We start from the raw sequence: 21,107 nt of genomic DNA, 5'->3' as shown, positions 1-21,107 counted from the left end.
CTTACCAGTACAGTTTTATGGCACTTTTAAAATGCCAACTAGAAGGATGAATTTTTGGTGCTCCACAGGCCACAGGTGGGACCCCCCTGAAACTCCAGAAAAAACATTCAGAGAAGTGAACCAAAGTGGCTTTTGAAATATATTATCATACTCAACTTTTGTGCCAAGTTTCAGCCGAATCGGCTGACCACCACTTCTAGCCTCTGGAACACTTTCTCAGACAGGGACACAAAGGGCAGCGCAAAATAAAAGCTCTTGACCGTAGTTTCAGTACGACTCGATCTTTTCCGATAGATGCTATGACGGTGGTCAGCAAGCTAACCTCTTCGCTCGGGCTGTGAGGTGCAAATAGGGAGGCACAATTCTCTCTATTGTTCTCTACTCAGCACAACTGCACTGTGGTGACACAGCTGTAAGCCTGCAGTATTAACGCCGTGCGTTTTTCACCTTGCGAGTGATATTTCAAAGACAGTGTAACTTTCTCTCTGAGATTGATGGTCAGTCAAAAGAATCGATTTGTGCTGCATTTGTACGGAGAATTATCTTAGATAGATGGCGAAACTCCTACGCACCTTCGTTTCATGGAGATGTCCAATCCAACCTCTATCCTAAAAATTTATCGCTGCATAACTTGACCACTTTTCTCTGCTTCTAATTTCTCACAGCTTTTATTGCTCATAATTAACAAACCTCGGTCCATTACTAATTTTTTTCTTCCGGTTATTCTATATAACTAAGGGGGCCAAAGGGAAGGCAGCTATACGGTGCGCAATAAAATTAAACGGAAATAGACGATGTTCATTGATGATCAAGAGAAAATCAGCAATTAATATCCGAGGTTTTTCGTCTAGCTCTACAGAAACTGGGTGTGAGTTGCTCTAGACTCCCAAAAATTCAATATTTTCATAATTCTGGCCCCTCACGCTATCCTGGCTAAATGTTTGCATGTTATAATACGTCTTGAACTCGTCATCCAAATTCTTCATTGGACCATCCGCGAATTTTGGCTTCGTCAAAGATGTGTAAATAGCTGTGCTATTTTCCTGTTCGGAAATCAACAAACAAACCAACAGAAAAGAAAATCAAGTAAGACACATGAATAATGGCAAATATAGAGCTCCACTGTTAGCTTTAAATTACAATTTGCTAAGGACCGTGTACTAAACATTATTCATGAATAGAATCAATTAAACAACCATTCGCTGTATCAGTGAAAGAGGTTCAATTGTCCAAATCCCCTGCATTTCGCAGCAATGCATTAATTCTCTCACCTCGAAGTTTTTACTGAAGTACAGAAAACACTCTCTCACAAATGATAATTGAAATATAAAATGCTGTTTGAGTGGTTGAGTGGTCGAGTTATCCTGTTTCTTACCCGCATTTTCATTCCTTCCAACGTAGCATATTGGCAGTTTTCTTTAGCTGCTCGCAGCCCCTTGCTATCCCCTTCTTTTTGAGCAACAATATCATTTGACTGCGGATGAAGAACTTTTCTGGTTTTGTCTTGTTGGACCGTATCATAATGGACATCATCAAAATCTGAGAGAAAACACAACATACCAGTTTAGCAGAACAGTTTATTAAAATTACGACAAAATAAAAACTCCTATTGTAGTACTTCCTTACTTAGAAACAGCGGCGAGCTATAGCGCATGCGAAAGCCTGCTGCGTTACTGCTTTGGCTTTGTGTAACCTTGAGAAGACACTTACTAGCTCTCCTCTTAGTTTATTCCATCGAATGCATAAGATGTGATTTTTCTAAGGAGGCTGGATATAGCTTCTTTGGCGCGCACTGACTAAGTTCTAATTTACCCGGGACTTTTAAAAGTTGCATTAAAAAAAATAATAATAATAAAAATAACAAAAAATTAAAAACATAGCCGCCGCGCTTAGGCCAGAATCATTTACATCTGCTTGATAGACTATGTTTTACGCTTCTAGGTAGGTTGCCTACACTTTCTTCTCACTTTATTAGTAGTGTGTTTCAAAAAGGGAAAGCTACCACACTCTCAAGTGACCAAAATACACGTGAATCCGGCTGCAAACACGATCGCGATCGTCGGAGCTATTTTTCCATATCGTGGCTGGTTTGCGGAATACCAAATAGGCGCTACCTATATGCAAATATCAGCAGCTACGCTTCTCGTGCAATTAAACAAGTCACTGTCAAGACTGTGAATGGAGAGAGAACTTTACTCAAAGAGAATGTTCCAGTACACTCCTGAGCGAATGTCTTCAATCTTTTACCACTTTCCTTTCGAGCAGTACGCATTGTCACACTATTTTAAGTGGCCATAATTCTTCTGTGTTCGACACTCCTACACTCCTATGATGTGCTGGAAATTCAAGTAAAAAAAAATCGTCGAAGAAAGTGTTTTTCGCCGATAGCCTTGCACTCATCAAAACACTCGCCAAAGGTGGTAATGCTCTTCTCAATTCTGACCGAAACCATGTAAAAGCAATCTCCATTCTGTGTATCAAGCTGTCTTTTATGAAGATGTCAACGCAAACGATGCTTTGGAAGATGTACGTGCCCTCCACTGTGTCCTCTTTCAATCCCCGTTGCAGCTAACAAGCACTGACATTGTAAACAGCAGCAATGTGAAATCCACCTCCTTCGCTTTGAAAGACATGGAATTTCTTGACGGAAGCCACGAACGCATGTAAACTTTCAAAGACAAGCTCTATTCACAGGGCGTTAACGGGCTCCTCCTCAAAGAAGACATCATTCAGAAAATTGCAGAAAGCGGTCTGTGTTACGATGACTTAAAAGATCTTTACAACAACGGTGGGAAGGAGGCACTGGTCTCCATTCTTAGCAAATCGCCAACCACGTCGCGTCGATCAGCTCCAAGAGGAAAAAAACATCCCGACACTTTGTACAAAATAATCCAACACTTTGAAGGCAAATAGAGCAGCAGCCGTTTCCAGGTGCAATCCACCCAGAAGGAAAACCTCTCTTAGCAAAATAAAGCTCTTTAGAAGAGCGCGAAGGACGTTCGGCGAACAATACGTCCAAAACCTCGTGGCGTTCGTGGCAAGTGTCGTGGCGTGACACAAATGTTGCGCATGCACAATTGCCCATCTTGTCGAGTCGAAATTTTCGGAAATTTGAATTTTTATACTTACGTATTTCCGTTTCCGCTCGGTGAATTTTTGTAATTTTTTGCGCGTTAGCTTTGAACGGCACTGTGCGTGTTTTACAAAGATTCGAAAAAATTCTGTTAGAGGGAAAAAAAGTTAAAGATGAACTCTAAAAAAGGCCTCTTTTCCTTAAACTTTCCCACATAATTTTTTTAAACTTAACAGTCAAGTAGTCCAAGACAGTCAAAGGACGCATGCAAAATCTAAAATAAATTCACCGTCCAGTTTTTAAGAAAATTCAAGTCAAGTCTAATTTTGGACCCAACATTGCAACCCAGCAACGTTGCCATGGCAACGAATTTTTTAAATATATTTATAACATACTGATTCTTCAATAATATCTTTATTTCAGGGGAAAATGTGATTGCGATTTGTCAAAGCTAAGCTTCGTAATTTTAGTTTAAATATCTTGAATCAGAAAAGTGTAAAACTATATCCAGCCTCCTTAATCTCGATACTACAGCTGCGAAAGTAGTCAGCTTAACACTCAGCCATGCACATTTAACATTTCCAAGTTTATTCTGTTTCCTAACCTTTGCGTCTCGTGTTTGACCGTAGAAATCCAAAAACAACAATTGCTGTCAATATCGCAATGATGGCTCCTTGAGCAATCACTACCATGAGCCATATAACAGAGCACTCGGTTGATTGATCGTCTATAGTCAGAAAAGAGTGGGAAGAAGGCGAAAGTGTTTCTGCAAAGGTTTGGTGATATGTTAATGTAAATCATTTCTGGAGTCTTTATTATCTAGTTGACTTTTCATCATTCTCTTCTTTCTTCGTCAATTTCATCGGATCATATCATTACTACAATAAATATCAACACCAGTTTGCGGGACACTTGCTGCCAATGGGTGGTCGCCTCATCATGCGCTAGCTATAGTAGTAGCAACGTTTGGCATTGTGAAAATGATTTTGATGGTGAAAAGAAACATTTTGTGACTGACTGATACATTTTTACCTTAAGAGTTGTCATTGTGTCTTTTACTACGAATTCTAGTTTACAGCTGCGTCGATGGGAGTAACGAAATAATTTGGATATAGCGACAAAGTTGAAATGGTAAATTGGCCACCGTAACGATTATAAAAGCTGACGTTTCAAGCGTTAGCCCTTCGCTCCGACGAAGGGCTAACGCTCGAAACGTCAGTTTTTGTAATCGTTACGGTGGCCAATTTACCATTTCAACTTTGTTGATATATCCAAATTATTATATAACAGAATGTTGGACTTGACTGAGAAATTGAAATTGAAATGAAAAAAAAAGGGATAGGATGTACAAACTGGCAAAGTGACTTGAATGGCTATTGTTGTGTGATAACTTATAAATTACGCTTACCCCGTTATGTTCGGTCACTCCTCTTATGTAAATTTTGTATCTCGCTTCTGGTTTTAGTGGAGTATTCTCATAGCCACCGTATGTATTTCCATTTCCAAGAACGAGCTAAGCAGGAAGTTTACCTCTTCCAAATTGGGCTGCAATGTAGAACTCATCAGTATTTGCTTGCACTTCCTTGTACCCTGATATGTTGAGTGGGAGGGAGGATGCACCTTGTTGCTCTGCGCAAGTTCCGATCATTTTCTTTATAATCTGATGGATGATGGAATCTAAATGATGAGATATTTCAAATAATTCATTGAAAGCATCACACCTAAACTCATCCTTCAAGATCTTTGAATTTTAGGGAGGAAACCTTTAGAGCACAAACAAACCAAAACAGGTAACTGGTTGTGGGTATGCACCTCGGTTTTAAAATCATTTCTTTTAGGGGACGTTTGGCCAATGTTCGAAAAATTGAACCCTCTGTCTGCATATTTAAGTATCGGCGGATTCCGCTTGTTTCAAGATACAAAATGTACCTGTTTTCCCCATGAGCCGGCTCTGTAAAAGTTATTTGGCAGCTATTTGGGAGTAAAACTTTTGTGGTCCCCCTCCTTTCTCCCCTAAAAACTCTGTGGTGACCCAACCGACCAAACCCCTCTCCCCACGCCCCTTCTTCCCCACAGAGATATGATGTGATGGCTGTTCCATCATCGACAAAAAATTGCAAAAGCGACGATTAAAAACAGATTCCCTAGCACTCACATAACCTCTCCGTAAATGTCATCAGATGGCGATAAAGAAATTGTAATTGTTGTTGTTCTGACGCCAGCTTCGACAACTTGAGGAAGTTTAGGTGGAGGTGGACCTGGAAAAAAACAAACCAAAAAACAAAAATAATACGAAAAAATTTAATCTCTCCTACGCACCGTACAAATCTTCGATTTAATTGCGGTCTTTTGGATCCCTCCATGTAACAGTAACAGAAATTTCACCTTTGTCAAGTTTCGCAGCGACATCTCTGGGCTGACTTGGGACTTCAACAAATCATAACAAATATTTTGAGAGCAATAAATCGCATGATGAAGACGCGGAACGTTTTTAAATGAGTTGAATTATATTCAGTGTGAAAGCACATAAAGTGCGCATGTGAGCGTTTCCCTACGTGTACCATTTGCAGAACGAACGTACATGAAAATCAGAAGGAAGCTTAATAAACCCTCAACCTCCTGCACACAATTCCGATGCTTTACGACATGAATAATTTGGTAAAAGGTCCAACAGACGTTTCCCGAAATACAAGTAACACTTGAAAACCTTGAATCGTTGGTATTTACTTACTATCTTCGAAAGTTTTTACATTGAAGATTTGAGAGACATATCCAGGTTTCGAGGTACTACCCCAGACTCTCACATAGTAGGTATTCTACTTGTTTAGGCCATTTATAGTACGTTCCCGCGTGCTTCCAGTCACTTTTCGCTCATTACTCAGTACATCCTTGCTGGTTCCATAAAATATTACAGAGTCTTTTATTTCTCCATTAGGGTGAGCTGGTGCACCCCACTTTACAAGAATTGAAAGGGAAGAAACGGCTTGAACTTGAATATTGAGTGGTTGACTTGAACCTATCCAAAAAATGATAGCTCCGGATTTGAATACGTTCGAGTGTTTTAATTATCCTGGATTACAGTTCGAACTGCCTCAAAATTCAAATAATTATCCATAGCTCTTCATAAACAGGATTTCTCTTCAAGGGTGTACATGTAGCTTAGGAGGAGGGGGAGAGGAGGATGGTTTGGGGTACAATGGTAAAAAAAAAGCAGCAGATCTTCTGACCATTTAAACTCGTGAGTTGTGCGCATGTGCAAGAGCGAGTTGTAGGTAGATATTATGAATGGCGCTCGCTAGCTCGCTCGTTTGGTCGATTCCTTTAAACTTTTTATATTTTAGGCTTTTGAATGCATTTGATATAGTTTTTGGCGAGTGATAAACAAACTAAATGGTGACATTTGTTACGAACAATAGTGTTGGGGTGAAAAATGAGGCCAATGATAATCTTGAAAGAGTAAAAAAGTATACGTTTTTCATTAGTGAATTAAAGTTTGCTCAATTCCCGAATACACTTTTATCTACTGCAGCGTATATTTCATTCATGGTGTCAATACTTCTATTTTTTAATGTATATATCCAGGAAAATGATTATTGTGTACGAAAAGAAAAAAAAAACAAACAAAGAAAACAAAGAAAGGAAGCTAGGCAAAACGCAAAACTTACTCGAGTGCGGCGGATTTGAACCTCCTACGTCGCTTACCTGAGAGGTAAATTTTACTTCTACATTTAAAACGCTGATGTTTTGGTTATTTCAATAGCGGGCTCAACCGACTCGAGTCACTGCTCGCCAATAGTCCGATATTGAAGTGTCGCTCACGGCCAGCTGCTCGTAAAGTGACTCGTTTAAGGCTTGTTTGGTATTCCTGGAGCTGTATAGACGTTGGAAAGTGGTTCACAAGTGGGAAGCACTTCACAAGCAGTGTTCAAGGTCTAACCTCGAATACTGCTCTGAGGTATGGTCCCCATAGGCCCTTAAGAACACTGACAAGCTTGAGGGAGTCCAGGGACGCGCCACTGAATTTATTTTGAAAACTAAGGATAGCTATGCAGCTCGTCTTGAGAAGTTAAATTTATTATCGTTGGAAGACAGAAGAGTTTTAGTTGACCTTACTTTATTTTTTAAGACACAGAAAGGGTTTGTTTACATTGATGTTTCACTTTTTAATGTGTGGATGTTTACTCTAGTATAGATTATTATTCCTTAAGACATTATGATCATCTGATGTTCAAGAAAAAATATGCAAAATAGAGACACGGTTGGTACAAGAAGTATAGTGCTTGCTGATTGCCTGAAAGTATTTCGTTTATGTTTATCCCTACGCTTATACCAACCAAGTCTTAACTAGACAGTATAAGCATAAAAAGAAGGCAACGTTTTGATAATCTAATGCATATATGCTTATCCTTATGTCCGAGCGTTCCATCGAGCGCATAGGCTTTTACATGCCTATCCCTATGCTTGCATCACAAGTAAATACTGAGCTCAAAATTGGAACAATAGTTTTATGATAAACAAAACAGCACCCTTTTGAACTTTCTTTCCACAAACCTTTACTGTAAAATCTGGAACAGGGATTGTCTTACACTAAATCCTAATCGGGCCATATTTTCTGTCTTTGAAGCCTAATTGAATTTCACATCATATTCTTCAAAATTTTCATTTACCAGTCTAATGATTCATACCCTAGTATGCAAATCAAACACCCATTTCTATTTACAACACAAATTACATTGGCTTATCCATTTCACGAGTTGGCTCACAGAGCCTTTGATTGTTTAGAGGCCCTCTTGTGCCAGTCTAATTACTTTTCTGCACCTCGAGAAAAACATTATATGAAACAGTAGACAAACGTTTTGTTTAAAGTTGAATGTTGTTTACAACGAAGAAAGTCTCATTCAGTCATTTAGTTATCTTGCTGTCGTTGTCGTTGTGATAGTTTCGATAACTAACAACCTCATGAATTCAAGCATGATAATCAATAAAACTAAATTCATTGGTGAGATACCTTTGTCCAATGTCCTAACATCAAAGCAGGGGCTAAATGGTGACTTCCCAGCTTTTGTGGACCCTTGGACTTGGATGCAGTATTCTGTATATGGTTTCACGTGCCTGATTGTGGTTTTTGTCGTTGTTGTCGTTATTTTCAGCCTGAAATTATTTTTTTGGCTCTTTTATTTGTAAAAAGCCTTATAACCCAATATGAAACCGTTTTGATCCTTCTTTGCAATTTCATTCCACTTCAGTGACTCGGCTTTTGTTTCTTCTCTATCAATGACTGGAGCAGAGCTGGGAGCTTTAATTGCAAGTCAGAAATAGAATTAGGAGATCTATGTCAGCTACCATCTTTACTCAACTCATAAATTAAATCTAAGAAAATTGATAAGCAATATTAAGCATGACATATTATAGATTTGTCATCATTCTCAAAAGCAAATAGGGAATAGACAGAACTCATTCTCTTTTACTTGTGCTTATACTTTGGTTCTATACATCTGTTGCGTTTATTTACGTTCAGTAACTATCCGAGGAGATGACATTTGATAACCAAAAACAGTAAACACCAGTAACATAAAATGACGCAAACATTGAAAGTATTAAGGGGTACTTGTTAGTTATTTACTCAATGCTGCATGTAGCTACCTCCGGTAACCATTGACAAACGAAAAACTCAAACAAAGCAAAAAAAAAAAAAAAAAGAGCAAACAAAAACAAACAAAACAAAACAGAACAAAACAAGAAACAAAAACAAAACAAACAAAGCGAAAAAATAACTAATAACTTTAATGTACAACACTAACCATCCTGTTTTGTCCTTGCCGAGATAACATCGGAAGAAGGTCCGGAAACAGACGTTTCAGCGTGCACTTGAACATAATGAATAATGAACTCATCCAGCGGGGTCAGTGAGTAATCAGTGGTAAAGGAATAGAACCATTTACTCAAGCCGTCTTTTGCTGAGCCGTATATCACCACATAACGTCTAAAGACACAATTAAACTTCAGGGGCTCAGTCTACGACGCCTTTATCGAGGTGGATCACTTAACAGTCAACTTAAGGTTTCTGGGAGCTGTCGGAGCTAAAACAAGTCAAACATGATATTCCCTGTAAGTAGTTATTTAAATACTGCAAGTATCCAAACCAAAAGAAAAAAAAACGTGTGCTTCATATATTTGTATATGTATGTATATTTTATATTCATAACAAAGTAATTATTTTTAGTTTAAAAGCAGATTTCAAAATCAAACTGATTTCAAATATCAAGAAAAAAAAAATCATCATCATCATGAAACATTTGCTGTTAAACTAACCGATGAAAACAATTTTTAAGGTGAGTGCTCAGAAAAGAAAAAGCTACCAAACTATTTTTTTTAAACTTTTCCTAAATGTTACCAATTTCTGTTTCGAAAAATACAATAAAAAAGATAGGTCACCGTGCTTGTTAAAGAGATATGATTGGCCGCTCTTACCCTGTTTATGCCTGCGCAGGCAGTAATCATGGGCGTCATTTCATCGGTTCAACGTACAATTTGTGGTAGCTAGAAGCGGCAAAGGTTTTTTAAAGTAACAATTGACAAAAAAAATCGATAAGTAGATATTCTCGAGCGCATTGAACAATTTGATATGTAATTTGTGGAAAAATTACGCAATTTTTGCACGACATCGACTCGAAACGTTCGAGTCGTTGCTTTCGTTGCCTCATCGATTAACGGGCTTTGTACATACTTTTAGCGATATATTTTTTTTCCTTCATTGTTTTTTTTTTTTTTAACTTTTTCGGTTTAAACGGGATGATTTGTACACCAAAATTAAGGATATAAAAGTACAGGTCACTGTGCTCGTTCAAGAGCTAAGACCATCGTACCTTTTTGCTGGGTCCATTAATTGAAAAACAATACCGAGCTCTCGGAATGCGCGAGCGCTTATTTGCCTGATTACGTGATTTTTATGCGCAGGACAGGAAGCGCAATGAAATACTGAGGAATCCTCTTAAGTACATTTTTCACTCAAACTTGTAAGAATAGTTCCCTTACCTCCTTCTTTTGGTTGTTTCCACACAGATCCAGTCGACAAACCAACACCAACAGCGGTGTACCCAGCCATTCGAATAACATAGGTTGTAAACTCATGTCCTGTTAGTCGATCTGACAGGTTATTAGGTCCAACAGTTTTGTTATACCCTAATGCAGATCCCATTACCTTGTAGTAAATATAGTAACCTAACAGCTTTCTATTCTGTTTTTTCTGTAGAAATGGCATCCCAAGATATGTCCAAGGCAAGAAAAGAACTGGAATTGACTTGAAAGTTCTCAGTAGCAGCAGAAGGAGCTTTGAAAATAAAAAAAAAAATTAAAAAAACAAGTGCAAATGTTATCAACTGTCACCTTAACAACAAGAAGAGAAATAATATCATCGTATGTTAATGCACACTATTTAAAGGTTCCAGAGTAGAAATTGGTGGGAAGAAACCATGATATCTCCTTGAATAAGCATCTCGGTGCCTATTCAACATTTTGGTTGAAAGGAGGGATGCTGACTGAAATTAGGGCCCTTTAACAAGAAGGGGAGGGTGTTAATTATTCCCTTGTACTGATTCTACTGTAATTGAAGCTTTAAAAGTTATAATTTAAGTGGCAATAGAAACAGGTGTTTCTGGTATCCCTATTCTTTAAGAGAGTGAGGGATAGGAGGGGTATGAACTAGGGGTGGGATTTAATGAAAAGCGGGGGGTTCGAGCCCTCCTGAAACTACATTAGACTCCAGTCTATGACGGGACGAAAACGACAACGAGGTTCTAATTACAATGTATCTGCTCATTAGAAAAAGGACACTTATTCCAGGAAAGATGATATTCAGGTTAAGACGTTTTGTAAAAGCCATGTGGTGAATTTAAAATAAAATACTACTGTATGAGAACCACTCTTACAACAGGATTACAGGTCTAACAAACATGCCCTTATCATGATATGTCTTGCCTACTTGCTGAAGCGTATAGGTTACCTGATGTAACACTATACAAATACTCTGTAAAGCTGTGTATTGATGAAAAACACAATTTTTAATAGAAGAGAAAACTCGAGTTTCCAGATGGGATATTGACAGCTTTTTTTTATGTGTCAACATACAAGCATACATTTGCAGAGCATGCACAGCGTTTAGGGTCTCTGAGTTCGCAAGTACGTGTGGGTTATACAATGTCCACAGCTAGCAAGTTTCCATAAATCAAAAAGACTAACTTCTGAACAAGGCCCTGCTCAGTCCGCTACTATACTTTGTACATAACTTCGAGGAACGGTTACGAGTTTAAGAAGTTAGGTTATATCAAGGGAAAACAACTAACAAGATGTATAAATACTTTACCTCCCATCAGTTACTATGAGAGAGCTTCTCTTTACGGTATCAATATAATATCAAGCAGACAGTTAGAGAAGCGAATGAGTTCGGTTAAGGAGTAACTACAAAGTCAACAACACAACATGGCCGGTCCAAAAACACATGGTTTAATGAAAAGCGGGGGATTCAAGCCCCCCTAAGACTACATTAGACTCCAGTCCATGACGCGAACGAAAACGACAACGAGGTTCTAATTACAATGTATCTAAAGCCTTATCTTATAGTGTAAAAAACGTGCAAAATGTCACTTTGTCTAGCTTCAAGAATCAAGTGCTAAATCTGACTTTCGACAAAAGTGAAGAGGATAAGAGAATCGTATTAATGAGGGGATTATTTAGTTGATCCCATATAAAATCTCTGAGCGAACATATAAAAAACTGGATGGTAGATCGATAGTAAGGGGAACTACTAATAGGATGTTTGGAGGGACCTAGTTCAGTAAGGTGTGTGGACCTTGTTATAGAAATTAATGTCAGTATTCCCTTGACTCTTTTGTTCTCACATTTAGGGAGACTGATCAAAAACCATGTCCTTTATCATTACATGCCCTCGCGTAGATGTAATACTAAGTGTTGGATGTTAAGTTATAAAGTGTCGCAAATCTGCTCCCTGTAACTACTTTTCGTTTAGTGTTGGATATTCCAGCAGCCTGCCACTTAACAACATACCCTGTTATTTCCATTCCCTATATCAGTAGGTGCGTTCCATGAAATGAAAATTTTGTTTGATAACACAAAATCTACAGAGAGCAAAAAAGGCCGGCCTGGAAAACCTTGCTTAAGAAATGAACAAGATAGAATGAAATAGACATTTGATATAATTTCATAAATGATTGACTCTGTTTTTTGTGCATTATGGGATGGAATTTTCTAAAAGGTGCATATTATATTGACCGGCCATGCTAGAAGTTCGCAGAAACCCCAACACATTATAAAAATGATTTTCATATTTCCATACTCCTCTACTCTGTTTTAGTCTGAATAAAAATATCTTGGGGAAGAAGCTGTAATTTTACGCTGGGCCGAGATAAATATATTTAGGGTCATAGAGGTAAAGACAAACAAAGTGGGTGTCAAACCGAAAATTTTTTTTGAAAGAGAAAAAATTATGTATTTTTTTTTCTCACAAAAGTTCTTATGAAAGACAAGCATTTAAGTTTGTGCCATTTTTATTGATCGGCGCTATTAAAAACGGACCTTCGAGTGTGGAAGTGATTTTCGCCCGGAGAATTACTTTACAATATCTTGAGAAACAAAGCTGTTTTCGATTACTTTTATACTAAAACAGATTCATGGACAGGAAAATCAGTTCTTTTGAACCAAAATGTACTGGGCCGATTTTAGAGAGACTGCGTCTTAACGCTCAACATTTTCTTTCTTTGGTGCTTTTCGCCGCGCATTGCTTTTTTTTTTTTTTTACTTGTTTTGTTTTTCATTCCAAACTTTCGGATCCAACTAAAAGCTGACAATAACGGATGCTTTGTATGACTGAATGAAAGCGATCTTCGCAGAAATTAACACGAATTAAGAAATAGTAAAAGTGCAGTCAAGTGATGAGTACGGGTTTATTACGAACCAACATGATGATCAGCTCACCGAGTTGGCTTGTTAGCTCAGTTGGTAGAGCACTGCACCGGAATCGTAGAGGTCATGGGTTCGAATCCCGTACAGGCCTAAATTTTTTCCACTATTTCTAAGATCGCTTTCATGCATTCCTTAACACCACAGTGCACATATGTGATTTTCAAACTTTCAAATTCAAAGGATGCTTGCTCTGACAAAAGTCCAATGTACTGTCAGTATTTTCTCGGTACACAGGATAACTTAGGACTGTACTTGAACGCATATTGTCCATAACACGTTTGATATCAAAATGCACTCGGACACAACTTATAATTAAACACTATAAATTTATAATCGCCTTAGCAATTTCTGGGTAATCAAACCCAAAACTGGGAGTTTTTATAGTCCGGCTTTGGTTGTTGAAAGTAACATTTAATAAAAGTAATACCCAACAGGCACGGTACTTGTCCTACACTCCAGCGCTCAGCATTCAACACCAATATAAACCTAAATTTTACTAGGAAAACTATTTTGTTAAAAAAAAAATAAACGGAACTTATAATATTGATGTGCAGCCAGCCCACCCCCCTCCCCCTTCAAAATGATAAAATGAAATAGAATAAAATAAAGTAATAATAGTAATGATGATAATAATAATTCTTAGAGCAGTTTGATTAATCTTATCTCCATCTCTGCCGTGATTTGGTATGTCTCTGTTGAATTGTACACTCAGCTCTCCTCAGAAACTTTGCTGGTTCAGGGTACACTTTCCATGAGAGTGATGGTTATTTGTACAGTTGGGATAAAAGCAGAACAAACTGCGAAAGCTTTAGATATAACCTTGATTCGATTGAGAGTGGTGAGGAATGGAAATTCCTGAAGGAAACCATACGAAACATTGGAACCATGGAATACTTTATATGCTTGAGGAAAGATACATCAACAGGAGACTGGAAATGGTTAAGTGATAAAAGTACAGCAAATGCGTCCAGCAAATCACAATGGCCCTGGGCAACGGGACAGCCTAGCGACAATAGCGGTCGCGAGAACTGTGCGGAGATGTACAATTTGGATGAAAGCTATGGGCGCTATAAAGATATGGGGTGTAACATAACAAAAAGTTCGGTTGGATTCATATGTGAATGTAAAGATGGAGGAGGTACTAGTCCCTTGCCCGTTAAGATTACACGAAATTGAGTCGTAAGGATAGTTTAATCGTACTACGGCTCCGTTCTTCTTTTGAAAGTCGGATGCACCGAGGAATATAGCTAAAGAAATGACATAACACAAAGCAAATTCTAGATTATGGATCTTTTTATACGGCCAATAAGCACTAATTTTCATAAAATTTTCTGAGTTTTTTGTTTTTTTTTCTGTTTTGTTTTACCGTGTTTTCGCCATATAGCTGTTTATTCCGTCATTTATCTGCGTTTTTTATTGTTAACATTAAGATACAGCTCTGTTCCCTTTGCTTTACACTTCCCTTAAGGATAGACAGACAATCACTAGATTACAATAATAAGTGAATATCCTTACTTCTCTTGAGAGAACAAATCCGCGAAGGCGACGGTGTCTACCAGAACAGGTAACTGTTGGCGTGATAACTGTCAAAGGCACGACCTACCCAACATATAAACGATACTGTGAATCAGTGCTGAATGTAGGTATAAATCAAGTAAAGAGGCATTACTTACCTCGAATTACTCTTAGCAACTCCAAATTAAGTTTACATATGTAGGTAAATAGAAAGGAACAAACCAGCCATAGAAAAAGGAAAAGAAAATTACACCCATACTTTTGCGTATCTTCGGTTGTTTTTCGTTGTTGTTGTTGTTGTTGTTATTTTTTACCACCACTAATAGCATCATCAATTTTCAAGAGTACAATCTTATTTAAGAATGTTCATAGTGAATCACTGACTTTGGTTCCATGTCCCTCTTCAGGGCTGCCTGATGTGTCCCAGGTATCGAAAACTTCATGGGTCAAAGAATTATCAACGACTGCGTTAGCAACCAAGACAGGATTGTATTCAAGTAAACCACTATCCACCCTAAAACACGGACCCACGTTTGATCTTTCTACAGAAGGTTTGAAATCGTATTGTAATATAATGTAGATTTTAGATAAACTAGTCATTTTGGGTCATTTATTTATTATGTATTTTTCTCACACCTCCTAAATATATATTTGTAGCGCTCTGCGCTTCCCTTAAAAATGGATAGGCAATGATCACATCATAATAATTCGTGAGTTTTCTTAATTCCTCTTCAAAACAGAACAATCAGCAAAGGTAACAGCGTTCACCAATTAGGTAACTGTGGGCAGGACGTATCCGAAAAATACATCTAAACGAATCAATTCTACATGTAGGTTTAAAACAAAACAAAAAGAAAATGTCATAACTTCCCACGACGAACTCCTCGAAACACCTAACAGCTCCTTGAATTTAAATTTGTACGTGTAGCTATATACAAAAGGAGCAAGCAAACCATACAAACACATAAACAAAAAGTTACAACCATCTTTGTATTTTCCATGAGTTCTTTCCTTTTTGCTGTTTTCTTGTTATTTACCACCACCGTCATCACCATTATCATCAAATTGAATTTAGAGTATTTTTATATCTCTAAAGTTGAGTAAAAGGCTGAATTTTTATTGAATATGCTAACAGTGAATAACTAACCATCGTCGGCTCTAAAACACAAACCCACAACTGATCTTTCTACAGAAGGTTTTAAATACCAGTGTAAGTCAATTATCACTGTTAAGCAAGATCTAAGATAATATATGCTAGCTTTCACCTCTTTCGGTAAAAAGGGAAAAAAATCAGACGAAGATACAGGGGAAGGCAAAGAAAAGGTATAACTTGAGGTAAGATAAATAGAGTCATATCATTTTTAAAGCGTTGAATCGAAACTTTTGGCTCCATGCCTTATCTGAAACAGCCTTTTTATGTATATATCTAGAAAGGGATTACGTTAGGGAATACCGTCATTGAATATCCCTTGGCAGACGATGTGCATACCAGCAAGCCTAATGGGGTTGTAATAGTAGTGGTGCCACTGGTCATTTTTATCCTGATCCTTGTAATCGCTTTTGGATTAATTTTCTTTCGAAGACATCGGAGCCATCGTAAACACTGTAAGCGTCTTGCATTGTGCTCTCAATTGGTCCTCGTCAAGCTTTTTGTTTCTCGTGGAGAAAACTTCTTTTTCATCTGTCTTTATATATTTGACATTTCCTTTACTCTTTACCTTAAGTGATACATATTATCAACCAACTGTGCATAATTATAACAACATGTACATACCATCCCCATTACAACCCTGTACATAAATCTCAAATAATTGCAGCAGTTTGCCATGCTTTATTGTATTGTTCATTTTTATGGCAATCCTTAAAAAATATCAGACCTACCTTTCCTAATTATTTTTCCTTTTTTGTCAACGCTAACAACAACGACAATGGTGAAAATTAACTGGTGACTCGATGTTCGGGAATTACTGTGAAAATGATATTACATTAAGTAAGTTGACGCTTGATTACTGATTTATTTTAACCGCATTTCTAACATTAAGTGACTAGAAGGAAACACACATGATTCGCTGCAACTCTGAGTTTCGTGCGTTAAGATTAAATCTGTCTGATGAGTGCTTAACGCACGAGACTCGGAGTTGCAGCGAATCATGTGTGTTTGCTTTTAGTCACTTAATGTTATATACCGCTCTACACAAATGTGTATTGAGCCCTTTTTAACAGTACTGGCTACAATTCACAATTAGTATAACCACATTTCTATCATTTTTTCTTATTACGTGTAATGGGCATAATGGCAGAAAAGGTTCGCTTTGCGACTCTCAGTTATGTTAAGCAAACCGCTGTACCGGAAGCTATTATAGTATTTGAATCCAAAAGGAAAAATAAGCAAAGCAACAAATTTATCAAACGGAGAGGGGAATGTAATGCACTTCGGCATATCGTTTTGGCTGGGTGTCACCTGACCCCTCGACAACGAAAAATCGTTTTAGAGTTGCAGATATCCACGGTAGTAATCTTTGCGTGTGATGACCCTCCTAAAAAAAGATAGGTTCTGAGATTAACGTATGGTCGGAACTGATAAGATTTAGTAGAAACAGGATGTCCAGTACAGTGACAACATGAACTGATTTAACAAAGGCTGAATACGTAATTATTAGATTGCTGAGCCCTGAAAACAGTATTCAGAGAAATTAAATTCTAATTTCCTTTGTCATAGATGATGCTTAGACCAAGATCGTGTCATATGCACCTACGAGAAGCCTTTGAACTCTGAACAGACATCCTTCGACCGTGTGCTTGTTCAAAAAACGCAGAGCTTCACTGAATTTACTGTTCACTTAACCCTTTCAAACATGGAATCCGAGCTGGCAACCTAGAGACAGTGAGCGACTGCAAAGAGTGCGAGTATGATAACATAGATGAGACTCAGCGAAAGTCGAGGTCAGTAAGTGAGGGATTTTCAGATCTTCAGGAGTGAGAACGAAGAAACACACTGGTGGTGAGTGATAAAAAAGGAATAGAGCAGCCAAGCAGTTCCTGCGATGAAAATGAAGGAAACAAGGGTTATGTTTACAAAAAAGGAAAAGGCAAAGTCAGTTCTGAAGCAGGCGCCCTAAAAAATCTTCCGAATCACCCTCGGAAAGGAACTAGCTGGTTACCTGGTGACCGGACGTCATTTATAGGGCTCGAAGTCAATACAAAGACCGCCATAAACGAGACACCCAAGACTGGCAAGAGTACAGATTACTTGTATGCAGTTGTTGTCAAGACGAAAAAGAAGAGGAAACCGCCATAGGTAAAAATATTTCACCTAACCGAGCAAGAATTGTCTTCATGATTACCTGTTACCGTGACTACGAACTTCAGCGCTGTTTGACTTAAAAAAGTAATCTTGATAAATTTACTTCCTCGATTTATATATAAAGATTATAGTTCGGCGCGCAGCTAGCTAGAGCATGGTAAATGGACAAAGTTTTTTAGTATCCTCTGAAAAATACTAAAGTTATACTTCTTACAAACCAACCGTGAGGGCCGTACTGGGAAAAAAAGAAAATTATGCTGAGTGGGATTACGAACTGAGCAAAAACAAAAGCACCGTACAACTGAAGGCCATAATCCACCAGTACGACTCGAGAAAGCGGCGTTGATGAATTGTTTATTATGCGTCAAAACTCGTTAAATTTGATCTTTTTTCGCCTTTCGTAACCAAAATATACGGCTTATGACAGTCACCGTCAGAAAACGGTTCGTACAGTGCACGGTAAAGTACAAATCAAGGTAGAACCAAATTGGAACACTGAGATTTACCTCAAGATTACTTTGAGACATAGTAAATATGTAAATAAAAACTAACAAAGAAACAAACGGGCAAAAATAAGAAACAAAACAAAACAAAAGCAAAAGGAAGCAAATGAAACAAAAGAAAGTAAAATGTTGATCAAAAGCAAAATAAGACACAACTGACCGGGTCATCTTATCTTATTGTGATCATATCATTTATGTTTTGTTCGTTTGTCTGTTTTTGTTGTTGTTGTTATTTTTGTTGTTGTTGTTGTTCTTTTACACACACTACGTTGCTATCGTTATTCAGTATCGCTAGCGTTTAATGTTTGATCTAGATGCCCCCTCCCTACCGCGGTCTTGTGTAGGCAGATCTGGTCCCCTCCCGGGAAAACTACGCCAACCTTGTCAAAGAACAGTCCCAGACAGTATACGCCCGCGTTGATCAAGCAAGTTAAGACCCTAAGCGTAAAGATATTAGAGCAAAATCATGAGGAAACAAAGGAAAGAGAAGACTGGTGAACTCTCTTCGTTTCCAATCTTCAAAAGAATTATTGAATGATAAAAAGAAAGAAAAAAAAAATTAAAGCTAAACTTACAGAAAATGACTCTAATAATAACACGTCATTGCTGTGGAGACAGTATTAAGTAATCACTTGTTTTGTCGTTACAAATACCGGACTATTTTGGTAGAAATGATTTCAATAAATTGTACCATGGATAAATGAAGTTCATATATTTTGAACTGCGGTATTAAATACGTATGATGCACGATCCTTCGCAGTAGATAGCGCTATTTATGCAATAGCGAAAATCAGACCTGAAAAAAATCCGCCCTGTACGGGATTCGAACCACTCACCTCTGCGATACTAGTGCAGCGCTCTACCAATTGAGCTAACAAGCCAACTGGGAGAAGGCCTGATTTTTTCCGGGTCTGATTCTTGCTATTGCATAAATATCGCTATCTACTGCGAAGGATCGTGCATCATACGTAAATTGTACCATGTTGATTAGAACAACTTAAACTGTCATATACCAGAGTGCGTAGGTTGATACTCATTAAGGTACGTATAAAACCTACGAAATCAGTCTTACTTCCAGGGGATAAGTTGATAGAGTTCGACATCGGCGTCTCACCCATGGGCGTACTGAAAAAAACATTTCAAAATTTTAATATGCCTTCTATTTGCAGTTGGTTTCAAGCAAAATAAAAAATTGCGAAACAAAGCTTTGAAAATATCCCTAATGATTTTTCCCTTTTATAGATAAGTCATAAATCGCCGAGGACTAATGACATTGACTTAAACCGCAGCTTCAAATGTGTCAAATTGTAATACCCGTTTTAACGTTTGTGTTTTCGAACAACACGGTACGGTCTAATTTAAAAACAATAAAAGATGAATGAGTCATCGCACAGAATGCCTCGACATCATCAATTATTCATGAACACTGAAGCGGGAGATTTGAATGCAATCGGGCCTTGAAGAGCCCAGAATGAGGGAATAAAAAGGCCGAAACTAGCGAAGCAGTGTTGATAAAACTCGCTTTTTCAATAATCAAAAGCAATAAGTCAGAAACCCAAGAGTGGGTTTTTGAAGAAGAAGGATTTATCTTTAATTCAAACTTAAAAATAGGAAGTTCAATTTTAGAAAGTATAAGGACTATCCCTGAGCCTCTGAAAACGAAGAAAAAAACCGACATTTTTAGTATGAAGACCGATTTTAAGAGCGATTTTTTGCAAAATCAAACCGGCTTCCATAAACCCAAGAAATGTAGGATGGAACTTTCCCGAAACAGAATCCCTTTTAACTTTGAAAATAAGTGAACGATAACCACTATTGCTTACAGTTTTAAAATTTTCTGTCGAAGTTCCTTTCGAAAATGGCGTGTTTCAAATTCGAATCCATTATTTTCAGTCCATGTTTCAAGAAAACAATTCATTTATAAAAAAAAGCAAATTACCACAAGTTTTAAAAATGATCTTAGTGCATCAGCTGCTCTGTACCACTAGACCAAGCGATGATCAATGATAGAAGCAAAATGAGCTCATAGAACCCCTGTTCGACCCTATTTTTAAACATGTAGTTCCACCTTTTCTTGAGGAAAGCAACCAGTATTTGTAATTCAAATGAGCGGTGAAACTGACTCGGCCTCCCACACCAGTAACGAATAAGACCTTTATTAAGGTAGTCGAACTAATCACTGCGTAAGTTCTAGCTTAACACAGTGTGTGACTTTATTTCGTTTCGAAGAAACAAGTGTCAGAGTGACTTGATGTGACTCATTACGTCCTTTCCATCATGGAAAAATTGTGCGAATGGTTTTTTCCGACGAAAATCGAGTTCTAGACGGAAATGATAGAACGAACGGTTTCAAAATTGAGCACTATTCTAGCTTGTAACACATGCGCGTAATGTGTGACTTTTTTTCTAACAACGGCATAAACAATAGCTTCATAAGCTTTTGTTTCTTGGCTCTGCCTCGACAACTGAAGTTAATAAGCTCAACCAATATTAGGGGTGGCGAATGGTCCTTCAAAAACTCTGGGTCTCGCAAAATTTTTTGTGGAATTTCGTAGGTCTCGCAGTCTCGTTTTTTCAGCGGTTATGTGCGTCTCGCAGTCTCGTTTTCTATACGAAGGTGTCTCGTAGTCTCGATTTTTTGCAAGGCTAAGGTCTTGAAGTCCCGATTCGTTTGTTGGTTTTTTCTTTTTTAATGACGTCTTTTTTTAGTTGAAATAAGCAAACAAATAAGAAA

The 21,107-nt window shown here is 37.8% G+C and overlaps 1 protein-coding gene, 1 long non-coding RNA gene, 1 other non-coding gene and 1 pseudogene across 3 annotated transcripts; 2 read left to right on the top strand and 2 right to left on the bottom strand.

The window, feature by feature from the left end:
• On the bottom strand, window positions 1–2,033 carry LOC148723085 (uncharacterized). Its single transcript, XM_088733779.1, has 2 exons — window positions 1,376–2,033; window positions 1–1,043 (listed from the first exon to the last, which is right to left on the bottom strand). The coding sequence occupies exons 1-2, from the start codon at window positions 1,556–1,558 to the stop codon at window positions 879–881; spliced, it is 348 nt and encodes a 115-aa protein (XP_088589905.1). The 5' UTR covers window positions 1,559–2,033; the 3' UTR covers window positions 1–878.
• Window positions 2,034–13,069: 11,036 nt separating this feature from the next.
• Window positions 13,070–13,142, top strand: Trnas-gga (transfer RNA serine (anticodon GGA)). The gene has a single exon. It is a non-coding gene; the product is annotated as a tRNA-Ser (tRNA).
• Window positions 13,143–14,245: 1,103 nt separating this feature from the next.
• Window positions 14,246–19,714, bottom strand: LOC148723082 (uncharacterized). Its single transcript, XR_015991947.1, has 4 exons — window positions 19,446–19,714; window positions 18,949–18,979; window positions 16,448–16,533; window positions 14,246–14,650 (listed from the first exon to the last, which is right to left on the bottom strand). It is a non-coding gene; the product is annotated as an uncharacterized LOC148723082 (long non-coding RNA).
• On the top strand, window positions 16,860–18,500 carry LOC148723083 (uncharacterized; annotated as a pseudogene).
• Window positions 19,715–21,107: the final 1,393 nt, after the last annotated feature.

The sequence above is a fragment of the Stylophora pistillata genome, chromosome 9 (genome assembly GCF_964205215.1).
Source record: "Stylophora pistillata chromosome 9, jaStyPist1.2, whole genome shotgun sequence".
NCBI classification, from domain to species: domain Eukaryota; kingdom Metazoa; phylum Cnidaria; class Anthozoa; order Scleractinia; family Pocilloporidae; genus Stylophora; species Stylophora pistillata.
Note: the sequence above shows the minus strand (reverse complement) of the source record. Positions and strands in the feature narration are given on the sequence as shown.

Coding starts and splice junctions, on each gene's coding strand:
- LOC148723085 (XM_088733779.1), bottom strand. CDS start 1,558: ATGTTGTGTTTTCTCTCAGATTTTGATGATGTCCATTATGATACGGTC. Junction 1,044..1,375: donor TGGAAGGAATGAAAATGCGG/GTAAGAAACAGG, acceptor ATTTCCGAACAG/GAAAATAGCACAGCTATTTA.